At 27.5% G+C, this 24,517-nt stretch overlaps 2 protein-coding genes and 1 long non-coding RNA gene across 6 annotated transcripts in view; 2 read left to right on the forward strand and 1 right to left on the reverse strand.

The window, feature by feature from the left end:
• Positions 1-24,517, reverse strand: part of LOC145947489 (uncharacterized) — a 70,149-nt gene that overhangs the window by 33,660 nt on the left and 11,972 nt on the right. The window contains exons 4-5 of one of the 3 annotated variants that reach the window (XM_083057272.1): positions 16,843-16,885; positions 8,720-8,968 (exon numbers count right to left, since the gene is read on the reverse strand). In XM_083057272.1, the coding sequence (XP_082913398.1) occupies positions 8,915-8,968; positions 16,843-16,885 (97 nt within the window). In that variant the 3' untranslated portion in view covers positions 8,720-8,914. Of the gene's footprint in view, positions 1-8,719; positions 8,969-14,330; positions 14,818-16,842; positions 16,886-24,517 lie in introns of those variants that run through there. The other 2 variants (XM_083057273.1, XM_083057271.1) reach the window with 2 other exon arrangements.
• LOC145947490 (uncharacterized) lies at positions 53-10,564 on the forward strand. Of its 2 annotated transcripts, XR_014427177.1 has the most exons (4): positions 53-99; positions 9,922-10,017; positions 10,109-10,186; positions 10,482-10,564. It is a non-coding gene; the product is annotated as an uncharacterized LOC145947490 (long non-coding RNA). The 2 variants fall into 2 exon arrangements; XR_014427176.1 differs by having other exon boundaries at positions 10,109-10,559.
• Positions 5,977-7,035, forward strand: LOC145947496 (uncharacterized). Its single transcript, XM_083057278.1, has 4 exons — positions 5,977-6,154; positions 6,226-6,455; positions 6,542-6,710; positions 6,806-7,035. Exons 1-4 carry the CDS (start codon positions 6,034-6,036, stop codon positions 7,033-7,035), a joined length of 750 nt encoding a protein of 249 aa, XP_082913404.1. The 5' UTR covers positions 5,977-6,033.

Below are 24,517 nucleotides of genomic sequence, written 5' to 3' on the forward strand. Positions count from 1 at the left end.
TCGCGGAAGAGAACCGCTGGAGAATGGACACAACAAAAAAGATCCGGCTCGAAGGACCAGCAATGTTACATGAAGGGCAAGGTTGTTTGGACACCGCAAGTAAAGTATTGCACAATCTTGACACTACACGATATATTTCAGACAAAAAAGAAAGTACAAATATATATAATAAAAAAAGGACACAATTCATATTATTAATAACTCGCAAATGCACCCGCGGTAGTTCGAAGGAAGCACCTTCGATTGAATATGAATATAATACGGCGCGACGACTTTCGATAGCGAATACCAAAAGCAATCTGGCGCTGCTCTTTGCGCGCTCGTTGCTTTTATACGCGCGATTTTTCTAGACGTTTCTAGATAGGATTTAGCGCGATACGGTGAACGACGAGGTGACTTTTGGCATGTATTGTTGTTAAGATGCTAGATGTTTTGTTCGGTTTAATGACTCGAGTTGACAATTTTACTGTCGACAATTATTTACGACAGCCTTCCCAAGTAGAAATTCATCCAGTTTCTAGCCAATAACTGGCCAGGAATTCTGGTTACTAGCTAGTTTTTGGCCAGTCAAACTGGCCAGAAACTGACAGGTTTGGGCGACGCTTGGTTCGCCAATAACTAGACAGTAAAACAAATCAGTTTCTAACCAGTTTCTGATAATTTTTTGGCTAGTTTTTTATCAATTTCTAACCAGTTTCTGATAATTTTTTGGCTAGTTTTTTATCAGTTTCTGTCCAGTTTTCTCAGCAATCTTTGACTATTTTATAAGCAATTTTTTATCAGTTTGTGATCAATTTTTAACTAATTATAACTAGTTATTTTATCGTTTTCTAGATAGTTTCTGACTAATTCTAAGTAATAATTTATATTAAAATTTTATAATTTTTAATCTTTATTTTATTTTTTTTTTCATAAATATGATATTTAATGTATAACATATTATATTGTATGTAGTTATATCTCACATAGCAATTAAATGTTCAATTTAATCTATTAATTAAATTAATAAAATAAATTGTAAAAATAATTAAATTTATATAATTTATAAAATTTAAGATATAATTTATATGAGAATTAAATTCTGCTTTATGCTTTAAATAGAAAGTAAATGGATAATTTTTCATGTATATCCTATTGATTCTAATAAGTTTAATATTCTCATGTTAAACTTGTCAGATATCAAAAATTAAACTGAGAAAAATATACTTTTGATCTTTTATCCACGACTTGCAGACTTTATATCTATTTTTAACAGAAATTTGATTGCGAGAAAATACATCACATAGCGGTAGGTGAAGGAACTATTAAATAACTGCAAAATGCAGATTATTATAATGAAGAAAATAATCAAATTATAAATTATATTATTAATTATTATATTATTATTAAATTATAAATTAAATTAACTATAATTAACTATTATTTAACTATAATTAACTATTATTTTATATGTATATGTAATACAATATTAAATTCATCATTTGATTGCAATTAATATTCTTCGGCATGTAATAATGCTGAAGCATAAAATTCCTCGATTTCTTTGTCATTTTTGTTATTAATTATTGAAATTACAACAATTTTCTTATAAATGTCATACATACTACAAGAAATTAATGTGGAAGACACTTTTGGTGCTAATTTCCATTCATGTAAATTATTTGATATTAGTGGATATGTATACATAGGTCTTGTTTTCTGCCAAATATATCCTTTAATTTCGTAAGCATCGTCATCATTTTGTACTAAATCATTACATATAATGTCCGTTATTTGTATTATTAAATCATTTTTTAATAATACAATATTATTAGGTTTTTTTGTGCTTAATTTAAATCCTTTATAATTTACTTTAAGTATTATTGGCTTATTATTCAAACTATTTTTCTGTTTCAAAATTGAGATTTGATTAAAATTTGGATATGGTTTTGGGATATTATCAATTTCATAAAGACGTCGACATACTTGTGATAAAGGATGATTACCTGTTCGGATCATTTTTCTAATTTTACCTAACATATTTTCGTAAGGAAAAGCTGATATTTTATCTAATGTGCAATTAAAAAATTCTACATCATCAACAACATGAATTAAATTATGTACATTAATGCTAAGAGAAGTATTACCATAAAGAAGTGACATTATGTCAAAAAAATTATCTAAATATTTTCGAGCTTCATTAATAAATATATTAATAAAATGTGAACTGCATAATATTCTAAAAGCAGCATGTAATAAGCAATAGTGTTTATATATTTGAATATTCAGAATTTTCTTGAATAATACGGGACCAATATATAATAAAATAAATCTTAATTCTGAAGCTTTTAATTGAGCGACTGGTTTACGAGGCTTGCGTTGGAATTCACACGGTGTCCATTGTTTTATACAAACAATTCTTTTATCTAACACGCGACGATAAGATGGTTTCAATTTTGTGTCTGTATTACCAAAATACCAAATATCTAAATATAATTTTTTCATTATTCCTAAACAAGCCAAATGCATATATTCAAGTGGAAATAAATTTATCATGTTTATTGGTGGTTCAATGTTTAATAATGGTGACTGTCCTGTATGATGACATGATTGATGTTGATTACGAAATGATATGTTTGTTCTTTTCTCGCAATATTTATCGCGTGGATATACTATCTTTTTCTTTTTTTTTCCGGAAACACTAATACCATATATTTCACATCGTTCACAAGCACCATATCCACCATGCCCTATAGTTGATTTCAAAAATTTTCGTGCTGGTGTATCACAGATAAAACTGTGAATTTTTAAGTTAAATTTTTTTCCATTAATTATTAATTCTTTTGACAACAATACATTAATTTCTTGTATAAATTCTTTAAAAAATGCATTATTATTTGCAGGCTTGCTATTTCCATTATAAATTGCAACGCAGAACGGACTATACATATTAGATTCACAAATTACTTTGCATAAAATAGGCCAAAATTGTTTTGAACTAGAATTAAACAATGTCATTCCATCAATATTAAATTGTAAAAAGATATCTGACGAAGAATGAAAATCAGAAAGAAAATATTTAGAAAGCCATTTTTCTATCCCAAAATAAACAAATTCTCCGGCTGTTCCATCTATTCCGTTCATTAGTTGTATATTGTAAGAAGCCTGATTAGTATTTAAAAATGTCTTTGCACATTTGGGCAAATTAGGGTAACTATTACGACGTAAAATATTTAACAGTTCTTCTAAATTATTTTGATTTATATTACATTTTATAGCCCACTCACGTATATCGTTAATATCTTTTACTTTATAAAAATCTTCTTTTATTTTCTCCGCTTCATGGTATTTATCCGTAGGTGTCCGTGGTATTTGTTGTACGTGCATGTCATTATTGTTCGAATCAGAAATATCTAATATATACACTTCATTAAGTTCTTCATTTGCATTCGTATTTATATTGTCTTGTAAAATTTCTTCAGATTGGGAGATGATGTTACAATTCTTACTTTGTATTAATTGATTTTTACTTTCTTCTCTTTTTTTTATATCTATTGTATCATATTGTTTTTCACTATATTTTAAACGTTTATTCTGTACTAGAGAGAGAAAAGAAATATCATAATAAATTATAATGTACAAAAATATTTTAATTATAGTTTAGCATAACTTGTAAATAAAAAATTTATATTAATAATTATAATAATTAATTACAATTAAAATTAATAAATTAATTTTTTAATTAATTTAAATTAATTTAAGTAATTTAATTAATTAACTTTTTTAATATTAACTTTATATGTATACATATATATTATTAATATTATTATTAATTTATATTATTTTTAATTTATACAAATTAAAAATTAAATGTTAGAATATGCTTACATGTACTGTATAAGGTATGCATATCTTTTCTGACAGCTGCTTTTACACATTTATATTTTCTTTTTCGTTCTCTTGCTGCTAATAAATGCTTATCCATTTTTGAACGGTTTTTTTTTTTCGTTTAATTTGATTATTTTTTTCTTAAATTATTTAATAATTTCTTCTTTAATTATTTTTTTAGATATATATTCCTCGACGTATTCAAATTTTTGTTGATTAAGATACTAATCGATTTTTTAATCTGAAAATAAATAATATGCAACAAATATAATAATATGCAATAATAATAATAATATAATATGCAATGAATTATACTTACAAAGAAGTCTCGATAATTCTGTTTTTCTTCCAATATTTTTGAAAATTTAAAGAATTCTTCTGTGGTCTCAAAAGGTAATTTAATGTCCTTACGAATTGTATTTCTACTTGGAATATTTATATTATTTGTTAATATTTCATCCAATTTGTCATTTATATCTTTATATCTTTATATTCTATAGATACCTTCTTTTTATAAATATCCTTTGGAGTTTGCCTTTTTTCAAATGGTTTTATTCTTTTCCTACTTGTAGAAATTTCGTTGAAATTTTCATCATTCGATTCTACATTGTAAAATATTTACTTTATTATTCAATAAGCAATATAAAAATAACTAAGAGTTATAGTAGATCATTGATTTAATGCCAGAATAATATTATAAACATATATAACTTTATATATGTATACTAACCACTTTTCGATGAATTTACAGTTATACAGTTATTTCATTAACTTGTCCTAGGCAATCACTATCACAATCTGTTGTAAAAGCATAATTTTTTAAATGATCAAGTCGTTGCAGAACTTCTTCATACGAATCTGTTTTGTCCTTTAATTGTAATAATACATATGTTAACCATTTGCTGTCTGAATCTCCTTTTGCTTCTATAATGTCATGAAATTGTTGATATCTTTTGATTCTATATGGTATATGGTGATGGTAAGAAAGGAATTTTTAATGTTTCTTCTTATTCCTTATCGTAAAATATCCAATTGCTTGGAACACAATCAATCAATTTCTTCTTTTATCACTTGAATCACTAAATTCAATTAATGTATAATGTGAACATATATACAAAAACAAAAAAGACATCATAAAAAAAAAAGATAGTGTTAGCGGTCTCCGATGTAGCGGGATCCCCGGGAGATCACCCTATATGTATTATGTTGTTATTTTCGTGTCAGGTCATTGTCGTTTTCGTGTATATGCTTATCTGTCCGTTGCCTCGATTTTATTGTATACTTCTGACGAAGCGTCCCATGCCGTGATTGGCTTGATTTGAAAGGATAAGCGTTTTAGTCGAGTGTTTATAAACGGCGGTTCGAATAAAATATATATATATATATCTCCTATCGACATCATTAACCTCTCAGTCATTAACTTCTGTCAGTGAATATTACAAGGACGAAATATTTGAAATGAAAAGCTATACATTAATTGAATTTAGTGATTCAAGTGATAAAAGAAAGAAATCGATTGATTGTGTTCCAAGCAATTGGATATTTTACGATGAGGAAGAAGGAACATTAAAAACACCTTTTTTACCACCACCATATACAACTAAAAGATGTCAACAATTTCATGATATTGTTAAAACAAAAGGAGATCCAGACAGCAAATGGTTAACATGTACCATTACAATTAAAGGACAAGCAGATTCGTATGAAGAAGCTTTGCAACGATTAGATTATTTAAAAAATGACAATTATGCTTTCACAACAGATTGTGATAGTGATTGTCTAGGACGAGTTAATAAAATAACTGAACAAATTATATCTAAAAATAAAAAACAGAAACAAGAAATAGAAAACATTTTGAAGAATGCGTCATCATCTATCACCAGAGATATAGAATCAATAACAAATTCATCGGAAAGTGGTTAGTATATATAAAGTTATGTATGGTTATAAAATATTATTCTGGCATCAAATCAATAACATCTAATATGACTTTGAATTATTTGTATACTTTCTATTGAATAATAAAGTATAATAATTTACAATCTAGAATCAAATGATGAAAATTTCAAAAATAGAAAAAGAATTAAACCATTTGGAAAAAGGCAAACTGCAAAGGATATTTGTAAAAAGAATAAGGTATCTATTAAATCAATAGAAAATGTTTCCATGCCTATAATAATAAAAAAAAGCCCTTCTAATACGGATCCATCAACTACAAACAGCAATGCTGTTGATAATAATACAAAATTACAAGAAAATTTTACAACAACAGAGGAGAAAGTGGAATGTAAATATAATGAATAATAAGTAACAGGTTTTTACATATTTTTTTTTATTTTTAATGTTTTTTGATTGCAGATATGACATTGATTTTAAAAAAATTAAATAACTTAGAATATTGCATAAAAGCATTGCAAAAATCTAATAAAGATATAAATGACAAATTGGATGAAATATTAACAAATAATATTAATACTCCAAGTAGAAATGCAATTCGTAAGGACATTAAATTACCTTTTGAAACCATAGAAGAATTCTTTAAATTTTCAAAATTATTGGAAGAAAAAGAGGATTATCGAGATTTCTTTGTAAGTATAATTCATTGCGCATATTATATTATTATTATTATTATTATTACATATTATTATATTTGTTGCATATTATTTATTTTCAGGCTAAATCGATTAGTATCTTAATTAACAATAATTTGAATACATCGAGGAATATTGTAATCATATTACGAAAATATTTTACAAAGAATGTGATAACACAATTTACGGCTGTGAAGAAGATGAAAGACAAACATATTTTTATTAAGACATATTTCTGCAAAGAACTATTTGGTAAATAAATAACATTAATAATTGAAAACTTTTATAGATTAATATATATAATTCGTGAATATCGCATTCTCAATTTCATTTAATTTTATTTGTAGATATATTTGTTAACTACGCCGACTTTCATGTAACAGAAAGCTCTTTCCACAAAGCTCTTGGAAATGTTATTTCAAATGCTAAAGACTGGGATTTAAATAGAAAAATTATGAAATTAAACGAAGAGAGATTAGACGAAGAGAGATTAGACGAAGAAAAAGACAATGAAAATAAAGAAAGAAATGATGATACAACGGAACATAATGAAGAATTAATAATCACTTTAAAGTGATTAAATTATAAATTATATTATTATTAATTATATTAGTTATATTAATTATATTAAAATATAAATTAAATTAACTATAATTAACTATATTATTTTTACTATTAAATTAACTTTTACTATTAAATTTACTATTAAATTATAATGAAGAAAATAATTAAATTATAAATTATATTATTAATTATTATTATATATTATTATTATTAAATTATAAATTAAATTAACATTAAATTAATTAAATTAAATTGATTGCGTTATAATATAAAATAATAATTATTATTTATTATAATTGTTTCTAATATTATTGTTCCCTTAATATTTGAGACAAATAAATGCAATTATATATATGTATACAATTTTCAAAAATATGTATAACTTATTTACTCGGGGCAAACCTCTCTTTAGTACTTTTATGTCTTAAAAACCTATATGAGACGGAAGATTAATATTGAAAAAAAATCTAAACATCTATTACTTAAACTTATATTTTCTGCTTTTATCATTATAAATCTTTCTTATCAAAATTTATTATCATATTTTTTTCTTGTTTCTGATCAGGAAATGGCCAAGAAACACTGGCCAGTGTTTTCCAATTTTTTTCTGGACAGAAACTGCCCAACATTTACTTACTATTTTTATTTGCCAGTTTCTGGTCAGAAACTGATCAAGAAACACAGGTCATTATTTTTCGAGTTTTTACTGGACAGAAACTGCCTAATATTTATCTATCATTTTTCATATCTAATTTCTGATTAAAAACTAGCCAAAAAATTATGCCCAGTTTTTTCAGAGTTTTTGTTGGGCAGAAACTATCCAAAATTTACCAATCATTTTTCATGTTTAGTTTCTAACCAAGAACTAGCCAAGAAACTATGCTCAGTATTTTCAGAGTTTTTGTTGGGCAGAAACTATCCAAAATTTACCAATCATTTTTCATGTTTAGTTTCTAACCAAGAACTAGCCAAGAAACTATGCTCAGTATTTTCAGAGTTTTTTCTAAACAGAAATTGCCCAATATTTACCCATCATTTTTCAAGCCTAGTTTATGGTCAGTAATTGGCCATGAAACAATAGTCAGTATTTATTTGGTCAGTTTTTGAACAGTTACTGTCTAACTAATCCTAGCCAGTAAAAACTGACTGGTTTCTGGAAAGTGAAAAGTTTTTCCCGAAAATTTTTCTACTCGGGTTGAAGGTGACTGTCGAATCTAAACATGTGCGCAGGGCAATGCCGAATATTTTCATGTAACGATAATTGATTTTGTAATAATGCGCTCTCTTAGTTTCAAACATACAATCTGACAGCAATTTGCGAGCAGGACCTGCAGTTTCTTGCAATTTGAACATAAATATATTAATAAAATTGAATATTTTTTAATAAATATAACAGATGCATAAGATGTTATCAATTAATTATAATTTTCTTTTCATAAATATGACATTTAATGTATAACATATATGTTATATCGTAGTTATATCTCATATAACAAATGTTCAATTTAATTAAATTTTAATAATAAAATAAATTGTAAAAATAAATTAATTTTTAAAATTTAAGATATAATTATTTATATGAGAATTAAATTCTTGCTTTATGCTTTAAATGAATAGGAAATAAATCAATATAGGAAGTAAATGGATAATTTATCCTATTGATTCCAATCAGTCTAAAACTGATAGAAATGTACTTTTAATCCTTTAATAATAGGCCACGACTTTTGCAGACTTTATATGTATTTTTAACAGAAATTTGATTGCGAGAAAATACATCGCATAGCGATAAGCGAAGGAACTATTAAATAACTGCAAAATGCAGATTCTGTTGTCAATTTGTCATCAGATTGTGCGCACGCAAACCTTGCTCGATTTCTGCCGCCAATCTGACATCAAACTACGTTGCGCAGATTCCCAACAGATCCTGCTCGGTTTCTGCCGCCAATCTGCAATGATAATTTTATACAAATCCTACTTGGTTTATGGTGCTGACTTGCTACCAAATTATGTCAGCAGATTTTGTAACATTTCTGCCAACATTCTGCTATCATTATTTCATATAACAGATTTTGTATACAATCTGCAGTTTTTTTGCTAGCAAAAATATATAACAGACGTTTGGCAAAATCTGTTCAAACAGATATGGCTGTCTGGGGAATTGTAGTATAGAGACAACTCAGCAAGAAATGCATAGAAAGCGTGATTTTGTCCAGCTACGAAATGTTGTAAAAAAACAATGTTTTGAAGATACAACAAGAAGTGATAAAAGTAATTCATTTACGAAAATAAGAAGAGCAATCTGACCATTATAAGGTTAGAAAATTACAAAAAGACATATTAAATATTCCTAATCATATATTTGATAAAAATAAACAATATAAGAAACGCCGTCAAATATGTGATTATGATGAAACAAAAAACAATTATGTATTATTTCTCAAGTTGCAAAATATTTAGAAAAAGTATTATCGTAATGCAAAAACAGTGCTATTGTATATTTAAGCACTTATTCCGGTAGCTTGTTGCTAAAATTCACCAACAATCAGAGTCAACTCGATAAATTTCGCATTGTGTAATAGAAAATAAACATTTTGAGTTTGACATTGTCCGAACTAAATTACACGTTTCGTAAATGTGCGCGTTGCGACATATCATATTAGTGCGTTGTATTAATGCTCTGTAAGTTATGTGTACCGTGTAGTAAACGTGTGAGGAGAAAAAATGACAGCTCTCAAAAATTTAATATTTGAATGCGTAATTTTAGCCGCGAGTTTAGTGCTGATCATAAATGCTATTTCGTATTTATCGTAGCTGACGGAAAAAGGTCGCTTAATAATTACAATATTTCTACGAAATTAGCATGCTTGAGCCCCAATTTTTCACTCGGAATTTTATATAGATTGGGGCATTTCGGTGGTCTTGTTAAACATTGCCGCTGAAATAATACTTATGCGTGAAAGTTTCCAACACGATCATCGAAGGATACAGTTATTAGGTAATTATTTTATTCTATACTTTTGATGAGAAAATTGCAACCGTGATTATATTATAAAGTTAAATTTTCAATCGTTATTAATTATTCATAGCGAATAACACCCCTGTAAAACTGGCTTTCCTCACCCAAAGACGACAAGCGGAAGAAGAATCCAAGGCAGAATCTTCACGTAAGTTTACTCACAATAAAATTATATATTAATTATTTACAAAAAAATTGGAAATTCTTTATTCTCTCGTCGATTTCAAAATTTCAAAACAAATTTCAAAATTAACTTTAACAAATTGTTTAATTTAGCAGCACCAAGTTTTTTTTAATTTTTTAATTTGTAATAATTTTTAATTTTTGCAAAAATTTTTAATTTTTCTATTAATTTTTAATTTTTTTGTGTTTGAATTATCCTTTTTTTTATTATTACGATTCTACATGGGTTTGCAGTAGGTAATTTTTCATACAACTTTCAGCGTGAAGAGAAGTCTATATACGACTTTATATGGGTTTGCAACTTTAATTTTTCACTGATACAAGTTTCTACTTTTACATGGCGCAATTTTTTTGATATTATTATTTTTCTTGTGCGATTCTACATGGGTTTGCAGTGGGTAATTTTTCATTACTGGCGTGCCTATATTTGGCGTTTCTTTTTACCTTATTTTAAAGGTAAATTTTTAGAAATTATATACAATACATCGCCCCGGTCAGTCGACCGGGTCAATTTTCATATCAGCTTTTTAACTCTTGACTTTGAGGAGCTTAGGCTCCCCTCATGCGTTTAATTGCATATAGTGTTCAGAGATGGGTTGGGGGGGGGAGTGATTGTCCCCCGCTAATGAATTTATTTTTTATATTGCACCCCGGGGCCCTATCTCCCCAAGGAACATTAACTAATTTCAAAATTAACGACATACAATTAGGACATACGAAATTCATCGACAGTGTTAATTATATGCCGATGCGCTTATTCGAGTTACTGAAGGCTTTCGGACTGGAGGATAAATCGGATAAAAATATTTTTTTCTTATTTATTTATTAGCACCGTCGAAAATAAATCATATTTGGACCATTACACGCCCTGCGTTATTATTCTCCTGAAAATATGAAGGCAGAAGAACGCGAACTTCATACTCGTACAATTTAATAATATCTGAGAAATCCGTCATTCCTTATCACTTTTTCTACATAAAATCTTTAATTTTTCTACGATTGTACCATTACATATCTGATTACTTTTAAAAATGCATCTAACTCATACAGAGAGAATTACTATATTCTTATGATGCGAGGGTATAATGATAAAATGAGATTCTATCAAGACGTCGCGAATCTGTTTAGTAACACATATCCTCATCGCGATCCAATTTCTAAAGTTGCTGTCTATCGAATAGTTTCACGAAAGAACAAGTTCAGTTGCAGATGAAAGAAGATCCGGGAAATCAAAAACAGCAAGTAACGATGATGTAGCTTTGAAAGTTCTACAAAGTGTTATCGAAAATCCCCATAAGCCTCCTTCGAAAATAGCTCAGTGCAATATAAGCCGAAAATCGGTCGCAGACATTTTGAAGAAACATGATTACCTCCCGTATAAAATGAGACTCGTTCAAGAACTGTCTGAGAATGATTTTGACAGAAGAATTAAATTTTGCGAGGAAATGATGAGAACTACCAATTTTTTAATTGGATTTGTTTTTCTGACGAGGCCACCTTCGAGTTAAACGGATCTGTCAATCGTCAAAATTTAATATTGGGCTAACTATAATCCTCAATAGATGAGGGATTGTCACACTCAATATTCCCAGAAACTAAATGTTTGGGCTGAGATAATAGGTCATCATACATATTGTAGGGCCGTTTTTATTGAAGGGAATATAAATGCACACAATTACGTACACCTATTAAAAACCGAAGTCGTGCCACGTATGTCCAAAACATTACAGGAATTGCTTTTGAACATGTTTGGTTCCAGCAGGATGGGGCTCCAGCTCACTTTGCCGTAATGACTCGTGATTTTCTGAATGAAACATTTTCTAATAAATGAATTGGTAGAAGAGGTACAGTCAAGTGGCTACCTAGATCACCAAACCTAACCCCACTAGATTATTTTTATTGGGGATATTTGAAGAGCAAGATATACGAAACAAAACCTGCCAACATTGATGAATTACGAGCCAGAATATTAGACGTTTCGAATTTAATTGGACAGGAAATGCTAGAAAATGTACTGCAAAGAGTGCAAAGTATCTACATCCGTTTGGCACACTGTCAAGCAGTAAACAGACATCAATTTGAACACCTAATACATTAATTCTTTAATTACATCTGACACACACATACACACACACACACACACACACACACTCGTGCGCACAGAGAGGGTTTGGAGTCGTAAAATACCGAGGGACTGACGAACTTCGGGATCCTTATCTCTGGCTGTGCTGACACATACACATGCATGCGCGCCCGCACACACACACACGCACACGCACACATACATACACGAGATGTAAATCCGACTGGGCAACCTCCACGTGATACATCTTGGGTAATGCGAATGTCGGCGGTACTGTAACTTTTAAGTTTTATAATTCAAAATGTACTTAATAAAAAAATTTTTATTACAGCGTTTTGGAAACGTCTCGACTTCAATATATACAATAATCGCACAAAAGAAAGTCGAGAGTGAGATGGTAGATTGCAGATGCGAAATCTTTGCTGCGCGTGTCGAGTTGGAGCCGATGCACTGATTGTGAGATGTGTGAAGGGCTAAACTTCATGAGGCTTGTTTCGGAGTTGTAGCGCCATTGTACTGAACTGCACGAAAAAAGTTATTATTCCTGGATGTAGGAATTTTATATTCCAATTGATGATAATGGAACATGTAGTTTATGTTACACTAATTTTAAATTAATTAAAGATTTATTTATTTAAAAACACATTTAAACCATGAGTACAAAGAAATTTCTACTTTAAATAATAATACGTGGAAAACAAATTTTCAAAAAATTAATAATACCAGAGCAGAATGCCTATTATGCAATAAAATTGTATGTGTTGTTTTAAAAATTTCTCCGTATGCTCAACGATATAGTAACTCCCACGGTGGACTAAAATAAAACCGCCGAACGGATAATGAGGAACAAGGATTACAGCGAGAATTAAATTCCTACTTGGATCAACTGTCTAACTTGAACTGCCGAAATAATCAGTTATCGATCGGAGCGATGGACCCTGGCCGGACCGAAGAGAATGGCGACTTTTGCAGCGGAAATCCCAGCGGTGACACGGCGAAACTTCTAGATATTGATTAAAACAGAAACCTACGATGCAGTTTTGTGCATCAACCAATGCGAAACTATTTAGGAAAGGTATAACCAAAATCTAAACTTCTTTTATTTATATTTAATTAATCTTTTTCTTAAATTTATATTTTTGATTTATATTCTACATATATGCAATATATCCATATGGACAATATTAGGCCTCAAAGGGGAATGTAGAAGCTTGTGCAATCTTTCTCTTTCTCTCCTGAAAAACTAAAGTTCAAACATTTTTTTTAATTCAATGCAACATTATAAAATGTGAAATATGCATATTTTAAAGTATCAATTATTGCAAAAGCACTATTTGAGGAAGTTATAACAAAATCCTAATCTTCTTTTATTTAAATTTAATTAATCTTTTTTTAAATTGATCTTTTAATTAATTAAATAATTTTTTTAAATCTTTTTCCTAAATTGTATATATATTCTTGATTTATATTTTACATATATGCAAATTAAAAAAATGTGTGTATATGCATTGTGCGTACCATAGGAATATTGGGACTTATAATCAGAGGGACATGATTCACTAGAAACGGGTGAGAATCTGTCATATTTTGCCGATATTTTGCCTTCGTTAAGATATAACGAATCAGATCCTTTTTTTGATGACGTAGACAACCAGCAGTTCCGAGGATAGTTAAATTAATGAGTTCTTTTGGTCAAATAGAATATCGAGAAATCTTCCAAAATCGAGAATATATATATTTCTATAGATATCATTACATCTCTTTCCTTTTTCACAAAAATGATTTCCAATGCAAATCTCAAAATGTATAATACGGACTCTGCATCATTATCAGGTATACCGCTTCAACAGCTCGAAATAGTGACTTTTTTGAAAAATCTTTCTTATAGTTAATCTACTTGTATATACACACATTATTATTTAATAATTTAAAAAAAAGATATTTTAACGGAGTACTGCAGTGAAATTATTTAATAGTAATTTTAAATTCATTAAAAAAAGGTACTTTAAAAAGAGCACAAAAAATTTCTGAGGCATTGAAATACCATGAGCCATCATGTAAAGATATATTTTGTCCGGATGTCCTTGGAAGGAACAGGAAGAAGCGACTAACAATTGCGGGCTATTTTGCGTGGAATACATCCGCAATTTAAATATTACACTATTAGAAGATTTATTTATAAAAAGAGAAAAAAAAATCCACAAATATAATTCTAATTCTGGTCGAGAAATTCTATAAAAATTCTTTAGAAATACTTAAAAGTATTAAATTATTTAGAAATACTTAAGAGTATTAAATAAACTCAATATTAGAGATCATATTGAGAAATAATTAAAAGCCGTAACGAAAATATTGTATGTTGGTACATATGTATTAGAATCAGTTATATTCGCAATATATACAAAATTAACTTTAATTAGAAGAAAGCAGAAGCTTAACTCTTGTCGCAGAATGTTCTACAATTAAAGACAAATTAACTGCATTATGTGGCGAATTTAGACGTACAGCCTCATCTGAAAATTATTTTTTTGAGTCTACATATCATCATAATGCAACTTCATTTGAACCTTTGGTAATGAATACAGAAGGAAAAGTAGTAAATAAATTATCATTAATAACAGATAGATCCATAAAATCTTGGTCGTGCAATACTTCAATTGTAAAATTTACGATTCGCTTGTAATTGACCATTATCAGAAGTTCCTCGAAACTGTAAATAGATGTACTTTAAAGAATGCATCAAAATTGATGTGTGCAAAGTATTCATACATATACTATAAAAACTTCAAATGCGAAATTGGATCATATGCATAGCTGTCATATAGATTTAACATTTTGCAAAGGTATGTTTCTTTCAATTCAATTATTATATCGCCTCATTTTCCAAAAGTAAGATATATGAAGCGTTTAATTTATCAACTTACAGTTTTATTATCGAAAAACTGAATATTTAGACAAAGCATTAATTCATGCTGACATAAACACAATAAATAAAATTGTTACTTCTGCACAAGAAAAAGCAGATATATGTAAATATCAACAGACCAATACAATTTTGAGTAATAATGATATTATTTCTAAACATCATAAAGCATTTAAAGTCTCGACTAAACGCTCAGTAAACACACTACAACATATTTGCGAATCATGCGAAAGATTGTTATAAAAAAGATATTTCTAAAGTCAATAGTCTTCAAGAGCACAAATAGACATTCAAATTTGAAGAGATTTCATGACGTACGTACAACAATAAAAAGTTAATGCGTAATATATATGTAATTATTATGTAAGCAACTTTTGAAAGGGCTTAATTTCAATATATTGCATCTTAAATAATCTTCTTAGATGAAGTGCACGAAGTAATATTATCTCTTAATACATTAAAAAAAATTTTTATACGGAGAGTTAAAACGTATGAAACTGTTCTTAAAATAACAACTGTTATTAATAAGAAGTTGCCTCGAAAAGAAATGGTTAAAGCTAAAAAAAGTTAAAGGTAGCATATTTCATTTACCACTTTTGTTACAGGAAATATTGAATAAATTATATCTTATACTGATCCATTAAATAATAATTATAAATTATGTGTATTAGTTAGAAGTTAGAGGTATTTCGACAAAATCAAAAATTATTTGCGAAGGGACAATTAATGTTAAAAAAGTATTTGCCGTTTTAACGTAATTAAAGCACAACAATGATTTATTCTATCTTATATATTACATTGCCAAATGATCATAATAAATTATGTTTAGCAAAATTTAAAAAATTTAAATTTCCAATTGGAAGAAATAGAAAATAATATGGATGCGATAGTAGCAGATGAACCTCAATTATTAAATAATTTGATAAAAAAAGACGAAAAATCCTTTTTTTAAAAAGATATGTGAAGTCGATTGCTCGAATATCTCGAAGTTTATTGTTGTCACTTTTCCGCGATGCTCATTGGCTGTCAAGATTCGCGTTGTGCGTTATATTCGTAGCATCGAAAAACTGTTCGCGAGAATTAGCAGTTTGACAATTTGTTTAAAATTAAATCAAATAAAATAATATTAGTTTTAAATAATAGGTTATAATACTTTAAACTCAATTAATATTTTTGACAGTTATCAGCTGATTTCTGTCAATAAATATTAATCGCGGATAAAGTATTATAACATATTATTTCAAACATATTATTTTATTTTATTTTATTTTGAACAAACTGTTAAATTACTAACCCTCACGGTGACAGCCTCTCGATGTTACGAATGTAACGCACAATGCAAATCGAAACAGTCAATCAGTATCGCGGAAAAGATGCAACAATACTTGCGAGAATCGACTAAACATGCCTTTTTTAGAAAGGGATGTTATAATATTTTAAATTCGATTAATATTTTTGACAATTATCAGTTGATTTTTGTCAAAAAATATTAATCGCGAATAAGATATTATAACATATTATTTGAAACATATTATTATTTTAATATTTTCAACATATTATATACATTCCCATTACCGCTATAGAAATGTTATAAAATAAACAATTTCTTACTCACCGATACGTACAATAGCAGAGTGTAGTACACAGTACACATTGATCTGAAAATAAAATATTCAAATTATGTATATACATATGTGTGTATTATTTTAAAATTTAATTAGCTAATGAACGCTTTAACAGCTTGTCGTGAAAAAATATTAATCGAGTTTAAATAAACTTTACATTATTTTTCAAAAATATATATTTTTTTTAACATAAAACCGAAGAATTGCGTGCGCGCGTGTTGTTCTAGTGATAAAGAAGCTACATTGGAGGATCAACACAAGGCAACGTGTTTATCAGTAACAGGTTACTGACAAAGATTATGATTATTTCGAGCAATATACTATATATCCTTTATATGAAAAGAAAGCAAAATTACGACAATATTATATCAAATGTTAAAAATTAAGGATTTGCCTTTTTATACCTTTTATATCATTTATACCATTTATACCTTTTATACCATTTATACCATTTATATTATATGTATGTATATGTATCTATTTTATACTTAAAATAATTTTTAAAAAGAATTTCCCGTAAAAAATAATGTACCCCCAAAAAATGTAAAAATCAAAACTAAAATTAACCAACAACTAGCCAAGACATAGAAAATATTCAATTTCTAAAGCATTTTATAATTTTATAATAATATTTGTAATTTGAAATAATATTTGCAATTTGAAATTGTAATTTAAAATAATATTTCCCATAAAATCAATTTTGCTTATAAAAACCATTATGATAGATTCTTTTCAAAAAATTAAAATGCATTTTAAGGAAAAGAGGGAGAATTAACGAATATCACATGCCGATGAAAGAACTTTTAAACATGCGGTAAATAGATCGTAAAGTGTGTGATATTAGGGAATTTTAAGGCGAATTTTATATGTAATATAATTACATACGAACATGATTTGTTGACATTTGCTACGCGCAAAACGCTTTGCTTGTCCACGGATTTTTTCGCATGTTAAAACATTACAGGAATTACACTCATTGTCAGTACTCATTGTCAGTATGAAAAATCTATCTATAATATACGTAACGTAAACTATAAATTTTCACTACTGGCAGTTTATATCGGAATGCCCATATATGCATGTACAATAAATTGTAATCAATTAAAGAATCGTTTATGTTTATTTACTGAAAAAATAACTTTCCTGATTAATAAATCAAATTAATAAATTTGAAATTATAAATGTTATTAATTTAAAGCAAATTTCTTTACAACATATTTATTAATAACAATTAACAGTTATCATTAAAAATTAAAAATTAAATTAATTACCATAAAAAGCAATTTTGGGGTAAAAAGAGTGAATAAAAAAAATCTATTATATCTCCAATATAGCAATCATAATAATTGCTTTATTTTTATTAAAATTATTAAATTATATTTTTCGAACTCAAATTATTTTTCTATACTATTAATTTACTACACAAAATAATTTGCTGCTATGATTAAATTTGATAATAAAAGAGTTTGTTCCATGAGCATACTGACACAATTGCTTTCATATATAACTTTCTGTCGAATAAATATCATATATAACTTTCTGTCCAACAAATCTGCTTAATTACTAATATTAAATTTAACTCACAAATAGCTTTGGTGAATCAACAATTTAATTTTTATGTTAATCGATGAATTTTTGTATAGAGCTTGTTCTCAAAGTAGAAAAATTAACAATTAATGACAAAAAAGCTGAAGGATTTGAAGAATATAAATTGGTACAAAAAATAATTTGAATAAAAATTGTACTTTAAAGAAAAATAATATAAAAAGCATCCAAAAAATAATAAACAAACATAATATATATTTTTTCCTAATAGTTTAAAATAAATTTTTGATAATTTATTTTCTCTTCTTTTCAGAAACTTACTTACAATTACTGTAATTATTGTACAGATAAGAGTTATAATTTAAAAAGATTTATGGAGACCATAAAAAAGACATGCAATGAAAAATAAATTAAACTTAAAATATTTTTAAAAAAATATTTTTGTACAAAATATTGAAATACACACAGATGATATATTTAATTATTTATCTTTTATATTTTATAATATAAGGAGCAATAATATCCTAAATAATTATCTCAAATAATATCTCTAAAATATGTTTTAATTGGAACACTGTATTAATAGAATTATTTTTTTAAGGTAAACTTTCAAAATTTGAAAAACTACATTTATTTAATTCAAACAAAACACTATATTTCATTTTTACGTATATTAATTCTTCCAATTACATTCGACACATATTAAAATAGAACATTATCGAAAAATCAATAGTATTCTCAAGAGAGATTTTATTAGACAGATTTTATTTAATTTATACATTTGAAACAAAACCGTACTAATTTCTATTTACTTCTAAAAAATTTTATAATAATTTTATATTTAAAGCACATTTTTCTTTTTTCTATATATTAATAAATCTTTCCCATTGCTTATATACAAATGTTCTTTGTCATTATCGTAGTCAATTTAAGAGGATATAAAATATATAACAAATTAATATTATAACAATACAATTATCCTAATTGTTTAATAGCATAATATTATTTCTCCTTTTATCTTATTTTCTGATAAGAATTTGAATGATATTTTAGAATTATTTTCTTCTCACTTGAGAATTCTTCAGAGACATGCTAAAATTATTAACTATAATATATATTATCTCTGTACACCAAAATTTTATCAATATTAACATAAAATAACTTGATATTCTGATAAATAATATTTATCGAGTACTGACAGTATATACATAAAAATTACCAAAATCGTACAGAAATCATGAACATCATTCAGTATAATTTGCTAATATATTTGATTCTGCGATGAAGTTTTTTAACTAATTTTATTGCACTGTGATTTTCTATAGCCGCGCAAATAATTTAATTTTACTTCCCGCAAGTTCTACCAATAATCTTTGCGCCTAGAGTAAGTAAAAAACTTTTTTTATAAACATAATTTTATAGTTTGTATATAAATTTTATTGTAATTTATTGGTTACTCTTAAAAAGAACTTGAGTTTATTATTAATTGAAGTGTTTTATAAATGAATATTCAAAATGTTCGATAATGTTCCGGAAATGTCCAAAGTTAACCGAAGATATTATCACGACGCAAAGTTGAAACCGATTTTATATGATAAAATACAGCTTACAATTTTTAAAATTTTGTGTATCTGTTCATAAATAATATGAACGCAAAAAAATGGTAGTTTAAAGCAATTGAAAGGATGTTGTTCTTGTCTTATTCCATTCTGCAAAAAAAATCATAAAAATATACATGAAAAAATTTTCGTGGATGTCCCTTAAGACAAAACACGATAAAAATGGTTTCAACTCTACGACATGAATATAAGCTAACAAAATCAAACTTATAATGTTGTCAAGATTATTTGAATGTAAGTGTATATGGAATAAAATATTAAACCTTTGAATACGACGCGCCACTAGTGGCTTTCCTCTAAACAATGTTTTGGGTCAAGACGTCACTACAATGACTTCTCTCTAAACGATTGTTTGGGACAAAACGTCACTAAAGTGGCTTCTTTTTATTATATATAATGTCGCTAAATATCTTATTATTGGAAACTTTACGTAAATTTTTGCTGTTATTATTATTATTATTATTATTGTTTAGTATTATTGTTATTATAAGTATTATTGTTATTATTATATTACTTAATATGCAAGATGAAAAAGTTCTCTATCAATATCTTTTTCCATTTCTGATTTGTATCGCTTATAATTTTTTTAAAATTATATTTTGTCATCATAGAAATATTTTCATGTTTTATTTGTCTGCATTTGTTTTATCAACAAAAAAAAAAAAAAAATATTCAACGACAGTATTAAGTATGATCGCCAAGAGTTCACAATTAAGATATACTTCCATTTCTTAATACTATATTGTATAATAATATAGTAATAATATAGTTCTTAATACTGTATAGTATATTGATAAAATCTTTGAAGAAAATAATTATTTGTTTGTCGACATATCATTATCAGGTATATATTATTGCTTTTGAGTTTGTAGTTGTATTAGTAGTATTATTTTTAATTATTTTATTTCTTTTAATTTTGTAGACTTGTTCGTTCTAATATGGTTATACTAAGTGTAATAAAAGAAAAATTATTAAGCGATACAAAATCAAAAATAGTGGGAGATGTTGATAGAGAATGTTCGCATCTTGCATTAAATAATAGAAAAAATTTACATAAAGTACGAAGGCGAATATTGAATTCATCGGAATCGGAAAACGAAGTAGATAATTTAGATATTTAGAAGAAACAGAATGTGAGGAAATGAATAGATCACATACAAATTGCAATTAAGAATATTCAAATTTGATATGAATGGTTCTGGCATAAAATCTTATCTTTATTGGTTTTCCACTGCGTTAGATTATTTTCAATTATTTTTTTTCTGAAGAATTAGTCGCATTTATTGCAGTAAAAGCAAATATTTACTGTCACTATGCAATGAATAATAACATACGTTTTTTCTCAAATAGTTATGAAAAAGAAACTACAGTAAATAAAATTTTCTGTTTTTTTTTTTCATTAAATTACTGATGTCGCGAATAAAAAAATTACATTATACAGAATTCTAGTCAAAAGATAGATTGCGTACAGATATTTTTAATCAGATTATGTTTCGAGACAGATATATGTTTTTTTTTATTAAAAATGTTACACTTTAATGACATTACAACAGTTAGTTCTGATCGATTGATAAAAATACATGAAGTTGTTAATAAACTCCGCGTATCTTTTAAAAATTATTTGTTTCCATTTCGTAATTTATGTATAGATGAAAGTTTATTGTTATTTAAAGGAAGATTAAGTTTTAAGCAGTATATATTCCGTCTAAACAGATTCGGCATAAAATCTTTCGTTTTGTACGATTGTAAAAGTGGACATATTCAAGCTTTTATTATTTATACAGGCTATAATTCTAATGTAATTCTAATGTAATTTTAATGTACCAAATAAAAAAGCACTTGGAATATCAGGCAAAATTGTACTTACATTATTAGAGTCATATTTATGCAAAGGGCATATGTTATTTGTTGATAATTGGTATACTAATCCGACATTGTTTAATTTGCTTCATAAAAATAATACAAATGCTTGAGGTATAGTAAAACAACGACGGAAATATATGCCAAAATTGGAAGAAAAATTAAGAAAGAGTGAAATATATTTCCGCTCTACAAACAAGTTACTTGCAATCAAATGGCAAGATAAGCGAGAAGAATACATGTCTGTTATCGACTTATCATTACAATACATATTATCTACTTATCATTCAGCAGAGTTCGTACATATAACAAAAAGAGATTATCGAACAATACAAAAATATTGCAAAAATATTTCTTTGCAAACTTGCAACATTGCAGAAATGTTACAAAATGTTGCTGCAATAATTTTGTGGCGCAAAATTTGCAGAAATTGTAGTTTTATCAAAAGTAAAATTGTTGCTCAAATCTTTTGGCCCACGCCCAACGGGCTCTTTATTAACAGGGATTTAAATTTTTATCATTTGGGCCGTCGCGTCCAACTTCAAACGCTGATAAATTTCAGTAGACTACGATTTATAAAATAAGATGTGGTTTTGAAAAGTTTTTTTTACATACTTTAATTTTGTAAAATCAGTTTTTTGAGGAAGTAAAAATTTATTTAAGATTTTCAAAAAAACAAAATAGAAATCAATTTTTTCTCAAATTTAGACATCTTCGATTTCCTTCTAAAAATCTTTAAAAAAAGTAGAAATTTTCCCCTTTAAAACGAGTCCAGGATCAAGATGGGCAAGCGTTTAGTTTTCAAGATACAGTCCGTTTTAGGACCGAGCACATCACCTACGAGCAGTGGGTGTACGCTCGCGCTTGAACGAAAAATAGGAGTTCCCATTTTAAAAATTCGAGTTGACCTTCAAATGACCTCTAAACTTGATCTCAAGGTCAAGTTCAAGATAAACATCAAGTCCCTTTTTTTAAATCTACAACTTTTGTCTGGGGTGTTTTCCCCCTAGAACATGATTAAAGTTAGTTATTGATAGATTCTTCTGTTCTATACAATTTGATCCTTAAAGGTCATCTTAACCCATGACTTAAGTACCTTTCTGAACGTAAAATTTCCCGCTCTTTCCGAATCCGGGGTAAAAAATGGGGGTTTCTATTTAAAAAATTCCAGTTGACCTTCGAATGACCTCTAAACTTGATCTCAAGGTCAAGTTCTAGGTCACCATCAAGTCCCTTTTCTTTAACCCTACAACTTTTGCCTGGGGTGTTTTCTTCTTAGAATTCGATTATTCTGAGTTATTCAGGGGTTCCGGTCTTTTTTGAACACCCTGTATATATACACACACACACACGTTTTCTACATTATTGGAACATTTTAGTTTTTTTATTATTTACCTTTTTATTTTTTTTTATTTTTTACTATTCTTTATTTTACATGTAAAACCAACAAATTTTTTAATAAACGGATATGATATATGTATATACATATATATGTTTCTTAGTTTTACTACAAGATAAGGAAAGATAAAAAAGAATAAATAGAAATCTTCTATTGATGTGAAAAGTGCGTGTGTAGTGCATGAAGTTCGTCTGTATAGTAATTAATAAGAAATTCGTCATTCTTTTTTTACAGAAGTCTCATAGCAATAAAGTTTCCATAACAACAAAATAACACATATGAATATTTGTGCATCTAATGTTGACTCATTTTGGTGATGTGAACGTATACAGTTCCAATAAAAATATATTGTAAAAGAACGATTTCTAAGTTAACGTGTGTAACGCATATGAGCGAGAAGAGTACGTTCTTATCACAATTAATTTTTGATGTTTTTGATTGACTGTCTTGAATCTACGACGAGTTTTGTTGGTCAGCTGACGTGACGATACATATATATATATAATTAAATTTATAAAATTAAGTAATAAATATATTAAACGTGTATTTAAAAAATTGATTTTAATATTTGCAGTAATTGATCACATCTTGTGCACAAGTTAGACTACATAAGTATTCTTATTGGACAAACATCTGGTATTACTTATAAGTCGTATAATATTGTCAAAAAATAATTCAAAGCAAATTCAAGGTAAATATGTTGAATAAATATATTAATATATTATATTTATATAAAATAATTAATATATTATTAATATATTAATATAAAATATACTAATTCTTAAATTTAATAATACTAAAGATAAGAATAAAGTTCCGAAAACCGACTGCCTCCGATTTCGATAAAATTTTGTGAAAAGCTTCCTGTTAGCTTAAAATGGATGCCTGTAAAGGGAATTTTAGCGACTCCTATAAAAAAAGTCATTTTTTAACAAAAAATATAATCTAACTCAAACCTATGTCCCAGGGATGAATCAGAACTTTGCTTTATCTTGTAAACCACGTTTCGCGCTGAAAGCAGGGGGCGATGGGGATGAACCTCGCTTTGCGTGAAAAGTTGCAAACCCATGTCGAATTTCGCAAATATAGACCTCATTTCGCGCTGAAAGCAGAGAGTGATGAGGGTGGACCTTGTTTTGCTTGGAAAGTTGCAAACCCATGTGGAACCTCGCTTCACGTGCAAAAGTGTATGCATGGACACAGTGGATTCCGCCCCCCTGCGGGGGGCTCCACTACCAAAAA

The sequence above is a fragment of the Prenolepis imparis genome, unplaced genomic scaffold (genome assembly GCF_030444845.1).
Source record: "Prenolepis imparis isolate NDT839.2.m4 unplaced genomic scaffold, iyPreImpa1.0 SCAF_92, whole genome shotgun sequence".
NCBI lineage: Eukaryota > Metazoa > Arthropoda > Insecta > Hymenoptera > Formicidae > Prenolepis > Prenolepis imparis.